Raw genomic sequence first — 14,394 nt, 5'->3', positions numbered from 1 at the left:
AGGTTACGCGTGCGTATATAAAGGTCAATAGTACTAGTGATAATAATTATAAAAAGTGCAAAGATCAAACGGCACCGTACGATCTCTCTCTCTCTCTAGCTAAACACTGCAGCAAATCGAGTTAGTGCTAGATTGGCTAGAAGTACCTATCTCTAGAATTAGTTATCATGTCCTTTAGGATCAACTTTTAGCACTAGGTGTTGAGATTTTACTCTCAAATCTTTGCTCGGGAAATGACGACCCTGGGCATAGTAGGGCGTGACTTCACTCAATTCTGACTGAGTTCGCGGTGCTCTATTCCGAATCACGGAGAGGTCATCCGAAGCATGCGTGTTCGAACGAGCCAAATCCATTGACTGTCGCGAATCAACCTAGCGTGCCAATTGCGTTGGAAAAAGATTTCGCGTCCGAATTTTGAGACGCTAGCTAGATCCGTGAAACTAGGTCACTAGTAGGTGTCGATGGACGGGCACAGCAGCAGTGTAAGCTTTTCACAGTGCCATGCTCACTGTGAACCGAGTGCGCTTGCTTATTCAGAGGAAGCTAGACGTGACTAGCTAGAACAAGCCACGTACGGGAACGAGAGGTGTGCTTTCGTGGTCACGTGCCTAGAGTACTAGCTAGGGAACGTCGACCTGGCTCAAAGTACAAAATTGCTTGTCGAATTTTACCAGTGTATCAACCTCACATCACGATTTTAGACGAAAAATTCCCCGAACTAGACAGGTACTAGACACGGTGTTACCGTGTAGCGCAACCTCTTACTGCAATGTCTTGATCCTTACAATTCAGGCTTTAGAGTGACTCGACTTCAGTGCGAATTAGAGCATCAAAGTCCTCGCGATTACCGAGTATTTGAAAGAGAGCACCCTGATGAAATGCGCATGCGCTAGCGTGCCTAGAGAGTAGGTATCATAACTACGAGAGTGTGGACGGTTATGGAGGAATTGCGCTGTCTTCTGTGGTTTCTAAATTCTACTCTAATAGAGAGTTTCTTACCAGCAATTGATGTGTCAGTCACTGAATTCAGTGAAGATAAATGCCCGTATGTTTAAGTACACCAGTAGTCAAATCAATCAAGAATGCTACCTCAACTTAATCAATCAATGAGAGTGAGATATCAATGAGATATAGTACATGTAATAACGCTGCAAGACATGTTTAATACAAGACTTTATTGTAACAATTTCCTACAAAATTTAATTAAAAGTAAAGTAACACAAAACAGAAACAGTAAAGCCACGGCCAGCATGACATCAAGCTGTTTACTCATTCTGCGTTTTTAACACTATTTTAAGCTCTAACACAAAATCAATTATAAATAGAAATTAGTAATCGATGTAATTAATTCTAATGATTTGTGTCTGAATAACAACAAACATAAATCATCTCCTACTATAACTGCACAAATGTTCTTAATACAAATGACAGCAGAATTAGCATTACTGACTTCACTAATGACCCTGATATGTTTATTGCTCCACTGTTTTCTTGCAAATCAAGTTGAACGATGTTGGACACACCTGATGGATTTCCATATTTATCATAAGTCTCTAAAGCTGCAAAGTATGTGTCTGCCTCCTGTGGCACCTTGACAGTCACTTCTTGTACGTTTCCTCCCTCAACTGGTATCAGTGAGCCACCCACTATATTGGAATATGACACTTCAGCACTCTCATTGAAACGACGCAAAAGCTCATGAAAATCTGATGAAATTCTCAAACTAAATTTATCAGCTAGAAACAACAAACAAAATAAGTATATAAAATATATAAACAAAACATAAAGTTGTGACCGCACACACACCTTTTCCACTGTAAGCATCATCACCAGCAGCAACCCAATTTAATGTCGCTGTTGATTCTGATCGACTTGAATGAACAACTCTAAGGTCCATGACTCGAGAGGGAGACATGAGATCCACTGAGCCATTAAAACCCATCAGTTTGAATGAACCTGCAGATCGCATTCTTGAAAACTCTGTCATAATCTGTCTTTCTCGAGACTCGTGCTGTCTTGTCATTCCAATAGTTTTCATCTCCTCATCAGAAAGAGCCATCAGATCATCCGTTTGAACCATTTGCATCATCTCTGCAGTATTGGTTGCTGCATCAACCTTCACGACAACATTGTATTGTCCATCACCCGTATAGTTAGTGAAATATGCCGTGTATGTTCCATCTCCAGCTGACATATCGGGAGCTACACACACACATCAACAGTTCACAAACACTGACAGTCTATATAAAACCTTCAATTGTTGGCATACCAATTCCATTGTCCAAAAGCATGAGCGTCATGGGTGACATACCAGATCGTGATATTGTGGCTTCGACTGTTGCTCCCACTACAACCATATAACCTTTCTTCACATCGGTAGAGATGATAACAGGACTCGGATATGAAACCATCATTTCACTCAATCGAGCTTGCACAGTAATGGGATTGTTAGCAGTATGGGCTTGTTTTGATGTCACAGAAACAGAAATGGACTGTTCCACAGTTCCTGGATTGTAAATTTCATATTTCCATGTACCCGACTACACAACACACATAAAAGCAATTAGTATACTCATAATCAACCCAAAACAAGACAGTGTTCATACCTCAGCTTTGTCAAATGGTGAGATCTGAATAGTCATAAATGATCGATCCAAGTGAAATGCAGAGTTGGTTTTGTTCATTAGTTTGCCTGATGGTGAAATTAGAGTAACATGAACAGTTTTTTTTCCTGTCACAAGTTTACTCCACATAAACATGAACACTGTATGCATTCCCACCTCCACATCAACTATTACATGTCCACGTACACGCTCCATTGGAGACACCGAAACAGACATACTGTGCAGATGGATGGTATGATTAGTGTGTGATGGGGTCATCAGATCCAACACAGTCACCATCGCTTCACTCAATTTCTGAGTTGATGTCTGTACAAAAACATAATACATCATGATTTAGTATTTATCTATACTAAATAATAGAATACACAAAACATACATGCTTCTCATCCGTGTCAACAAAGTAAGTCACTCTGCTTGTTGGCTCAGCTAAAAGATTCAAGTTTGTTGAGGCATGTGGACCAAGGCCAATAGGAAAAACCATCACTTTAGCTGCAGACACCAATGGAACTATTGACTCTATATATGGTCTTGCAGTCTCTTCTCCATCAGTTATGACTACAATAGTTCCACCAGATGGAGGAATATCACTTGGTTTCGTTGTGTCATCAATCTCTAAACCTGTGAGAACTTCTAGTGCTTCTTTGATGCCAGCTCCAATGCTTGTTCCTCCTTTCAACTCATCTTTTGTTGGCAACATTTTCATGACATTTTTTCGATCCTTGCTATTCATAATTTCAGTGAGAGCAAGACGTTTGGCGGCACTGTCCTGAAAGGTAACTAAACTGATCGATGTGCCATCTCCAACACCAGCAATAAACAGTCGAGCTGCTTGTCTCAATGCATCAATTCTATTTCCAACTCTCAAGCTTCGAGACAGATCCAAAACTAAGACAACATTATCTCTTTGTGAACCAGACCTAACGATACTGAACTTTGGCTTTGTATTTCTGTCAATACGACCGGGTGGGTTATTCCCATCCTTGAAGTCATCGTGAGATTGGATGACATCCCACGTGCTCCTGTACTGACAATAGATGTTCTGACTGTTTGGAGCCATTGCATTATGCTTAGTTGACTCGTCATCTCCATCATCACAAAAAGTGTTGACCTGCAAACATAAATATCACATATTAGTTGTCGTATTATATAATGTTAATTAAGCCGTAGATATTCACCGAAGAAATGTATTGCTTGAACATAATGGACGCTCTTGCAGTGGGATTCTTGGGTGGTTCATATCGACACGAACTGTGAACATTAAAAGGAGAGCAGTCACTTCCTACAGCATTTGTTACTTTGCCCTGCACATAATCAGAACATACAGTCAGCATTACAACCAAACATCACAACCATGCAAATTAGTTCCAAGACATGCACAAAGTACGAGGAAACTACGTACCCTGCTATAAATACACAACCGCAACACAAACTAATTGCATAGCAACGACCCTCGTACTGCAGCCAAACAATAACAAAGAATGTCATCCACATACCTCTTTGGCAAAGTTAACGGAGCAGGCTGTGGCCTCTGTTCCAGTGCCGCTGCTTGACGGATAAACAAGTCTCCGCACATTATTTGCATACTCGTCAAATACACCCCACCGCAAATGGCCCCACTCGTGAACGATCATCTTCGCAGACGGAGTAATATTGTTGATCTAGAAAATCACGACGACATTAACTATAGAAACCGCAAACCTTTACGACAACAGTAATCGAAGCCAGACTAAAGTTGTACCGTGAACCGTCACTTATCACCACTAGTTAGTTAGCTAAACCGGAAAATAAAGGTTTCAAGCGACCTTACCTTCTCATCCGTCAGTCTACGTGGAGTGATGTGCATGTAGATGCCCGACATGCCACACTTGAGAGCCGACACCTGAACGTAGGCGCTATGAGCGCCAGGAAAGACCGGCTCGTCGATTCTGATTTCAGCAGACTCAAAGCGTTCGATCGTTCTGGGCTCGTATATCGTTCTGTCGCTCCACGTTTCTGGAACCAATATTGTCACATCTTTGAAATATGCTCTTCGTTTTGTAGCCGTGTAGAGGTAGGATGATGCATTGGCCATGACACTCTTGATGCGCTCTATCAGTGAGAAATCTTCTGCTACATTTTCACCGATGGCGATCACGAGACCTTCATAGCCGTTAGTGGTGAGCGTAACACGCCCGTTGGCTGCCCATGAGAGAAGTGAAAGAAAGAAGACTTCTTTGTAGGTCATGTCAAGCAAAGAAACCGTGTACTGAATGGTACAGTAGGAGGGCGAAGCCTTTAATATAGGAAAGCAATGATGTCATCATTTCCGTTTGATACGCATGGCCACGCCTATGTATTGCACCTCGTGTAATTTCCGATGTACGATATTAGAGTACAGTACGCTGTACTACACTCTTTACATTAATTACACAATAGTGTACTAGGAACTTGAAGTTGTCTTACACGTAATTCTTGCTTTCATCATCCCGGATTGTATTTGTCATATCCTACACTTGATGATAGCCGCTAGTAAATTCGTTGATATTGTAGCTGATCTGACATCCTTTTTTCCCGCGAATCTATTCACAGATTCTATTGATGTAATGCGAGCATACATTTGCTGTACTTCACTGTTCGCCCTTCTTTAGTAGTTACATTAATTAATTAATAATTAACTAACACACAAATTTGAAAAACAAACATGGGAAAAGCCAGAAAGGTAACATTTGCCCCGAGTTTGCTTGACAGCAGGGCATATCATAAACATGAGATGGACACAGCAGGAAACCACAGTAGCTCTCTCATATTTCAAGTGTACAAATATGGCTCGTTTCTGCTTTGCATTTGCGTAAATGATTATTCAAGTTTGTCTATGAATAACTGCTGGAGAAACTACATCTATAATTTGCGGCGGTGGCCATAGGAATAAACTTAGCTCTAGTAATTATTGTTGACCTTCTGTGTTGCTCTATATGATAGCGCACTAGACTTGTGATCCACTTTCATAAAGGAAATGATTGCACAGTGCAAGAATATCTTTTGCATCATTCAATTCATCTTATTTTTCTCAACTCACAAGAAAATAGAAGGCTTACAACGACCACTAAGTAACATCAATTTCACTAAAGAAAAGTTCTTAATTAAGGCTCTAACAGTTTTTAGTAAAGAATCCTCATTATTTAGATGTTGAACCCTTCTTGCGGAATAGCAGTGGAACCAAACTGAAACATGCCATTCTCAGTAGTCGCAGGAGCAATGGACTCATCTTCTCCCTCCTAAATATTACAGACAAATACAGTACTAGCACAAAACTTGCAGATACCGCTACTAAGTAGCAAAAGGTAAGGGTACATGTATAGGTCATCATACTTTACAACTCAGTATTGAAAAGCAATGAAAAGCCAATGAGTTACACAAACCAATGAACATTCACAAAAGAAATAGATGCACATATACATGTACACAAAACAACAAGTAGACAAACAAACACATACAAACAAACAGACAGACAGACAAACAGACAGACAAACAGACAAACATTTTAATTGATTTATGATTGTAAACTCACCTCTTCTGATGAGAAATATTTGTCAATTATAGTAAATGCCAATTTATAGACAGCTTCAGTCTCATGACTCTGCAGAGCTTCAATTTTGTCAAGTCCTATAAACATTCCACACCACATCCCACCTATCAGTTCATCCCCATCCCTCACGTGTACCATTGCCACAATCATCAACTCACCTCCCGCTTCCTCAATCATCATACCAACTTGGTCAACTTCCTTCAGAGATGCAGCTGCCTGTAGAACAAAGAACATCAAACCTCCAACAACCCAACCCTCAGCAAGCTTACACCAAGAATATTAGACAAGCCATCCAAAATAACAGTGACAGTCTGCAATACAAAGGTCATCTCGTTAGACACCAAAGATATGATTTCAACACCAAATAACCAGTTAGTAAGAACCTTGGCATCCTTTACATCCAGTAAGTCACACAATGGCTTCAACACACCACACTGTACCAGGTAAACCACCTACAAATCACAATTAGACACTCATTACTACTACCTCTACCTGGACCAGGACTGACACACGCCAGCCACAACCCTAGAACTTCTGAAGCACACCTACTTATAAAACAATAATGTGAAGCCTTGTGTCATGTCTACAGTACATGCTGTGACCACTGTTGACCATAATCGATCTATGGTAGGATCTCTAGGAGGTAGGATGTGACCTGGGAGGGCCATAACCATTCCTCTTACCTGTTACCACATGTCATATTAGACATCAAAGACCAACACACTAAACATGTGTTATGGCCTACTACTTCCATTTATTGGTCACACCCTTACCTACAAGTTGTAATGCCCTGCTAATGACTTGAGGTTAAGGTAACATAAATGAAGAACAATAACACACCAGTATGATGCTTAAAAAATATTCTAGTGTGTGTATGTGGGGTGGGACAACACTCAGTCACATCCTTGTGATGTCGACCCAAGTTGTTACAACAGCTAGCAAGCGTGACGGCAGGTCAAGTCAACTGGCCATCTTGCAAAGTGTTAGTGGTCTGTCATAATAAGTGCAAGTGAGATCGTTGCGTGAAGAAAAGCCACACGTTATGTGTTACATAGTTAATGGTTGTTCTTAAGTGGAATCTTGGATCAATGGTGGAAAATTGGTAAATAATGTCAGAGAATGTCGCACACATTTGCAAGTTTAAAGGTCACAGGCACAACCATCTTGTAGACAAGACGTTAGGGTTGCTGATTAGGAGATTAAACAATATCTTGTAATCAATAGTAAGAATTCAGGAAACCGAGTGGTTTGGACAAGATGGTTGGACTTGGACTGGATACAACATTTACATTTGGGTTGTCCAGGGCAAAGTATGGAGAGCTGGCAGGTTTTCTATTCGATAAAATTTCCCTGGAAATGTGTGTGTGTGTGTGTGTGTGTGTGTGTGTGTGTGTGTGTGTGTGTGTGTGTGTGTGTGTGTGTGTGAAACCTACCTGCTCTACTGAACCACCAGAAGTGAAATTTGTTGCAGCCCAAACCGCTTCTTTCTGAGTTTTAAAATCCGCCTAAACGTAACAATTTAAATCGTGATTAATAACAGTTGTTGGGTTAGAGAAGAAGGACAAGACCTTTGCAAGAATCTCAACAAGAGGTTGCACGATGCCTGCATCTAGTACCATCTGTACAGCAAGGGTGAAACAGTGAGCATAAGCCAAAGAATTTCAAGTTGATATTAGACCTGGATTTGTTCTTCGGTTCCTGCTGTGATGTTGGATAACGTCCAGGCAGCTTCCTGAAAGAAAATAGAATTACATAAACACTGCCTACATAATATTACAATTGACTATAAATATTATAATAAAAAGATCACACACACACACACACACACACACACACACACACACACACACACACACACACACACACACACACACACACACACACACACACACACACACAATGTTGTATAGGTTTCATAAAGCTTTGATGACTGATCCAAACGATTGATCTTCACGATTTCTGCAAAGTTCCTGTCTGTATCCACATACTGAACCCTTCTGCTGTACATTCACAACCACAACCTCTATTAGTCTCACGCAGCCAAACCATGTAGATGGGAAAGGGTCTGCCTATGTGAGACTAAACCTCTATTGCTCAACACAGTCTCTGGCATGCACCATACAGTTGCATCTAGCTTCATTCTGAAAACGAGCATAATCAACTCCTACAGACCTCCTAGTAAAAACCATTGTCTACGTATGAGAATAGCTACTGCTGTCTTGGGAGTCCTGACGCGAGTTTGCGTGAAATGTGGCACGTCTACGAGTGGCCAAGCATGCACACAAATCTTGACAGTGTTCCAAGCATGTTTTACCTCCAAATATTTGACCATCAGGCCATCTTGTCACATTGTAATTAATATAAAGTCTCATTCATCAAAGCTTACTACCTGTCAACTAACATCCACATCAAGAGTGTAATCAATAAATCTCATATTCAATTATATTACCACATTGTACAGTACCGACACACCAATACAGTAATACAACAAGCAAGACACATCAATTCATCTCCCCTACCCATTACCTTCTGAACGGTCGACTTCGGATGAAGCAACAAATTCGCAATGTAGCGAAGCAAATCACAATTAAGTGCAGCTTGTGTTTGAGAATCAGAACCAGTAACAACATTACCTACAGCTCGAAGTGCAGGTGTCTAAAGAAAATATAAAATATTATATACATTATTACATTACACAACCAAAGTATGATTGTAATTAGCCTCAAAGTTCCAGACCGTCTCCCAAAAAAATGAGAGACGGTCTCGATCAACATCTGATCAAACCGAGTTCGGAAGTAGGCGTAGTTACCTAAGTGAAATGGAAGGGTTGTAACAGTAAAAAACACCTCTTTAGATAATAGCGCTATGCCACCCCATGTGACAATAGGAGATCAATTACTACATTTTAGAGGTGTGTGCAAACAAGGTGAATGGTAATCAACTGTGATGGCTGCCGAAGTTTGTCGTGTGTGGAAGTGCACCTTCATTGAAAGTTGGAATAAGCGGAGGCTATTTGGAGAAAGTGAACAGTTGGCTGAGATTCTAGCTGCTTTAGCTAGGTCACTAAAAATCTGTCTACGACACGATCACTCATCTGTCATCAGCGACTCTAATGGGCAAACAACGAGAACGACTGCTGCGGATAACCACTGGCTCCATCAACACACCTAGAGACTTCATTCATCACTGACAGTAGTGCTTGGTAGATTTACTTTGGACTTTCCAGATCCAGTGGGAAACGCAACAAAGACGTCTCAGCTATTCAAGAGGTATTAGGTATTCTGCAGCAGTCCACGTACTGTTCGGAATGCATTGAATCAATTTCAAGAGCCTTGGGTGCTGTTTCAAAAGCACAGTCCAGTGCAGTTTCACATCACAAAAGACGCACATGCATGCAATCAATTACGAGCTGTCTTTACACGCGATTGTCGAACATGCCTTTGCCAGAAGCCGTGCATGTCATTACAGAACTCTGACGTTCATTGGCCGCCACTCAAGTGGCTGACTCGGATCGCTTCCAAACTCAGTTTGAGCAGAAGTTGATCCAGACCGTCTCTCATTTCTTTTGGGAGATGGTCTGGAACTTCGAGGCTAGATTGTAATGTATTGTGCTTACTACAACTCGGACTTCCTGATAGGCAAGCAATGTGACAAGTCGAGGCAGTATGTTAGCATCAACCACAACCTAAACAAATTCCATGTACTCAAATCAATACAAGAAAACGTCACAAAAAGCACTGATATCAACAAAAAATATACAAATACAAACAAAAAAGACGAGCTAGATGAAAGACAGACAAACAGGTACACAAATACACAACACAACAATAGAGTAAATAGAGAAAAGACAAACAAAGACAAACAAACAGGTAAAGAAATAAACAAACAATTGATTGGGTGTGTTCTTGTGTTTGTATCATTTTGTTTCTCACTTGAATCTTTTCCTCGGGTCCATCAGTAAGATACGACAAAGCCCAAGCAGCATCAGCAACCACCTGGTACACAACGTTTGTTCACAAAATTCTGACATCAAATCATCACAAAACACACACACACACACACACACACACACACACACACACACACACACACACACACACACACACACACACACCTCGGTGTCCCCATTGTGAATAAGATGGCAAAGAGCGGGAAGAATCTAGACACAAACTACACTAAAACACAAAGAGATGCAAACACACGAAAACAATTACCATGGAAACTGCTTCTGATGGAGGAGACGGGTTCTTGTTCCTGCACAAGTTAGATAACGCCCAAGCAACAGTCCGTAGAAACGAAATCTGGCAAAATAAAAAACACAAGTTGATAATGATAAACAGCAGTGTCTGGAAAGACAGAGAGGATACCCCTGTGTCGGGCTTGATGAGTTGTAATAATGGAGGAATGATGCCTTGCTTGATGACATAGTCCCTCAAATCGGCTCCATCACCTAGAAAGTACATTCAACCACAAGTTTAGCAAATTCAACAAACAATGAGGGATTCGTTGCCCACACAGTTTGTATATTTCAAATTCGATGCAACATAATAGCGAGTTGAGTCCTCGATTTCAGAGCAAAATATCGTATTTTAATAAAAGTATAGCAAACAGCCTGCCAACACGTAAAGTCTTAACTATAACACACACACACACACACACACACACACACACACACACACACACACACACACACACACACACACACACACACACACACACACACACACTACTACTACTACTACTATCCATCGCTGCCATAACCGGTCACGCTACCTCTTAGTCATAAAGGAACAAAGTAGCTAAGCATCATCTACAGTAAACCGTGTCTCCATTCTGTCTGTGATGTTGCCCTGGTGTACCACAAATCATCGAGTAGGCCTGATTCTTTTAGATCTTTTTCACATTGTGCCTCCAATGTTTTCGAGGGCTTCCTGGTGGTCTTGAATGGGGTAGCTATCCGAAAAAAATTCTTTTGGGAATTCTGTCATCAGCCATCGTTGCCAAATGACCCAACCATTCTAGTTGTCTTTATGCTGCAGTACTTTTACTGTTATATCCTCCATGTCACCCCGTCTTGTTAACAGAGCACTCGTTGAAAAGAGGTGTTTCCACTGCTGGATTTCTTGATATACCCAAAACAGATCTAACACACCAATTGTAAAACGCTTCTATCTTTTTCAAATCACAACGCAGTGGTGTCCAACATCCAGCTTCGTATAAAAGTATAGACAAAACGCACAATTCATAAACTCTGCGTTTTGTTGGTATTGACAGGCTTTGTTTCCAAACACTCCTACTGTTAGAGCACCAAAAAATTCTAGATGCTTTGGCAATCCTTCATTGTACTTCGGCTGTAGAACGACCCAATGTTGTTATTGTTGTGTCAGGATAAGAAAATTCTGACACAGATTCAACAGACTCATTGCCAACCATCAACGCTCTTGTCATCATCATTGTCATCTTTTCCTCCTACTTATAACTTGGTTTTTGAAAACTCACTGTCAGACCAAAATCTGAAGAAACTGTTGCAAACTCGGATATAGCTCTTTCTGCACCTGACTGTGTCGTTGTCAGAATAGCCGCGTCATCAGCAAATTGGCATTCTAGTATCTTGAATTGTTTTGAATGCTTTATGTATCGTCTGAAGAACAATTTACCATCTATCTTGTATTTAAAAGCAATTCCTACATCATCTATTCTTTCTTGCCGATTGTTAGTCACCAAGCACATTAGCCTCGAACTTCCAGACCAGAGAGCACGCAAAGCGCACGAACTCTAGTCTGGACCAAGTCGATGCTAAAATGATTTCGGAAATAGCCTTCTAAGCCAATCAGCTCCTTACAACCGGAATGTCGGTTGTAAATTCTGATTGGTTTAGCAATAATTGGTTATGCTAAGTGCACTAACGCTGATTGCACACGTGTGAAATCCTCATGGGCGGCTAAGTGCACACCAGAACAGTGATGAAGACTCTGGTGCACGCACACATCTTAGTTTTTAGTTTCAGCTTCAGTTTTTCGATATTTTCAAGCTTGCGGTGACAGGACATGCACAGCAGTGTCGCTAGACCATCACCTTTGACAACTGGTCGAGCGGTTAGACTAGCTAGCGGTCTGACGAAGAATCAAAGAGTCGTCGTTTCATGCCGTCCACTAAGATATCACCGCAAACACGGCAGACGTCTCTTCTTTGTTCGTGAGATCTCATGGCATTTACAAATGATATGTTGATCTAGATAAAACGATCTTATGCTGTTAGACTACCATTTAGCATCGCTCTTGATAAATACTTCCGAAATCATTTTAGTATCGACTTGGTCCAGACTAGAGTTCACACGCTTTGCGAGCTATCTGGTCTGGAAATTCGAGGCTACAAGCACATGTACAAATTGAATAAAGTTGGAGACAAGCAACATCCTTGACATAAGCCATTTTCTACTTCAATCTCTGCCAAGTGTTTTCCATGAACATGAATCCATGTTGTCATTCCTTCATGAAATGACTTGATCAGGGCTACAACGGTTTCAGGAATTCCTATTTTTCTGTAGAGCAATCCATAAGCTTCTCGAGGAATTGAATCACTAACACACACACACACACACACACACACACACACACACACACACACACACACACACACACACACACACACACACACACAGTAATGAGAGTTGAGTTGGAGTGCATCTGGTAAATGGTTGTGGTATAGTTCCTCATTCATTTGGTCATGCCCTCCTCGCCTCTTGTTCCTAAACTGACTCAAAACTCGAGTCTATCTAGCAACGCCATCTCCATTTCAAGCTCCATTTAATATGTTACCGTACGACTGTAACTCGTAATGCGTCAGTTACCATCCTTACCTGCAATGTTACCCAATGCCCAAGCAGCTTGTTCAGCAACGTTTGTCTTCGGTGATGAGAGTAACTTGATGAACGGTAGGGTAGCTCCGGCAGTGACAACGGCTCGTGTCTGTTCACTAGTACCGGATGCCACGTTCGTTAGAGCCCAGGCGGCTTCAAACTGAATCGTAGGGTTATCAGACGTCTTCAGAAAGTTGACCAGAAGAGGAATAAATCCAGAGTTTATGATTGATTCCACGGGTGGGTTTCGTTCACGAGAAAGCATCCTGCGAGCAGCTTGCACACCTTCTAGTTGTATTGCAGATGAAGGATTATTAATCTTGTCCCAAATGTCAGACAAAGAAGCCGGAAATGCCTAAAATAAAAAAACTGGTCTATAGGGTTTGCAAGGACAACATTATTTTAAAAATAGATAAAATTATATTAATCTATTTCAATCATTCTGTAATCTTTGTTGACTGATGCTCCACAGCGCTGCAGCTTTTAGACACAATTTATGTGAATAGCCAATACTTTATTACTGTACTATGTTTAGCCCTGTTACTTGTCTCTGGTTTCCTTCTTCTCTCTATCCACTCAACAACACGAGAGAGAGAAAGAGAACACATTCACGTAGACAAGACTTTTCACAACACGTGGCGAAATTGAAAGCAAATTTATATAAGAGAAATATTGTGCAAAGAAAACTCCTAACTCAATAAGTGCATTTACCCACAAAACAAACAGGAACCCACTCTATTTAGAGTAAATGTGACACACACGAGTATAGCTACCATCTGGTTTGCGTCTTTGAGCGGACTGAAAGGCTCGTCATCGACAGCCACGTTCCGACGCTTGAGCATTTGCTCGTCTCTTTTCGTCTAGAACAAACAGAGAATAACAAGTCAAACATTCCTCTAGCCTAGCAACATAATTGCAGTAAGATTTGTACTCTAAACCCGGAAAAGTGACTCAACAAGCACCACGACGGGCTATCTGAGTATCACCAACCTTTCGAAGCTCGATGGTTCGGTCATTTCGTCTTCGGCGCATTTCCTGGAAGAAAGGACGAGAGAAACGGCAGTCTGGTGATGAGGGTTCCCACTAAGAGGCTCTTGTGCTTACCTCTTGGTCGAGTCCTTTGTTTTTGAATGATTTTATACGTGAGTTTTCTTTAGATATAGGCATGGTGAGCGAGGAAGAAGCAAGAACGACGAACGCAACTTCAACGAACGGCTGATAATTCAAATCTGCGTGTTCTAGCTGCGCACACGTTTCAAACTCACCGGGTCTTGACGCCGTACGCGGAGTTCATTGGTTGTAGCCCGTGACAACATGACGTCATGCAATATAACGCAAGCTTCGAC

General features: G+C 41.3%; 2 protein-coding genes across 3 annotated transcripts; both read right to left on the bottom strand.

Moving 5' to 3' along the window:
- Positions 1-1,113: 1,113 nt before the first annotated feature.
- On the bottom strand, positions 1,114-4,857 carry LOC134186902 (calcium-activated chloride channel regulator 1-like). The gene is made up of 8 exons (XM_062654987.1): positions 4,432-4,857; positions 4,118-4,282; positions 3,800-3,925; positions 3,001-3,732; positions 2,607-2,930; positions 2,270-2,540; positions 1,807-2,202; positions 1,114-1,736 (listed from the first exon to the last, which is right to left on the bottom strand). The coding sequence occupies exons 1-8, from the start codon at positions 4,846-4,848 to the stop codon at positions 1,396-1,398; spliced, it is 2,772 nt and encodes a 923-aa protein (XP_062510971.1). The 5' UTR covers positions 4,849-4,857; the 3' UTR covers positions 1,114-1,395.
- A 781-nt stretch (positions 4,858-5,638) lies between these two features.
- LOC134186284 (importin subunit alpha-3-like) lies at positions 5,639-14,271 on the bottom strand. Of its 2 annotated transcripts, XM_062654209.1 has the most exons (18): positions 14,153-14,258; positions 14,039-14,083; positions 13,822-13,908; positions 13,049-13,403; positions 10,557-10,639; positions 10,404-10,490; positions 10,304-10,348; positions 10,122-10,184; positions 9,806-9,874; positions 8,716-8,844; positions 7,868-7,921; positions 7,758-7,808; positions 7,623-7,694; positions 6,573-6,641; positions 6,459-6,500; positions 6,348-6,405; positions 6,172-6,266; positions 5,639-5,878 (listed from the first exon to the last, which is right to left on the bottom strand). In XM_062654209.1, the coding sequence occupies exons 1-18, from the start codon at positions 14,213-14,215 to the stop codon at positions 5,783-5,785; spliced, it is 1,563 nt and encodes a 520-aa protein (XP_062510193.1). In that variant the 5' UTR covers positions 14,216-14,258; the 3' UTR covers positions 5,639-5,782. The 2 variants fall into 2 exon arrangements, with proteins under 2 accessions (XP_062510193.1, XP_062510192.1); XM_062654208.1 differs by having other exon boundaries at positions 10,404-10,639; positions 14,153-14,271.
- Positions 14,272-14,394: the final 123 nt, after the last annotated feature.

Source organism: Corticium candelabrum, chromosome 11 (assembly GCF_963422355.1).
Source record: "Corticium candelabrum chromosome 11, ooCorCand1.1, whole genome shotgun sequence".
In the NCBI taxonomy this organism is placed as follows: Eukaryota; Metazoa; Porifera; class Homoscleromorpha; order Homosclerophorida; family Plakinidae; genus Corticium; species Corticium candelabrum.
The sequence above is the reverse complement of the archived record's forward strand: the minus strand, read 5'-3'. Positions and strand labels throughout refer to the sequence as shown.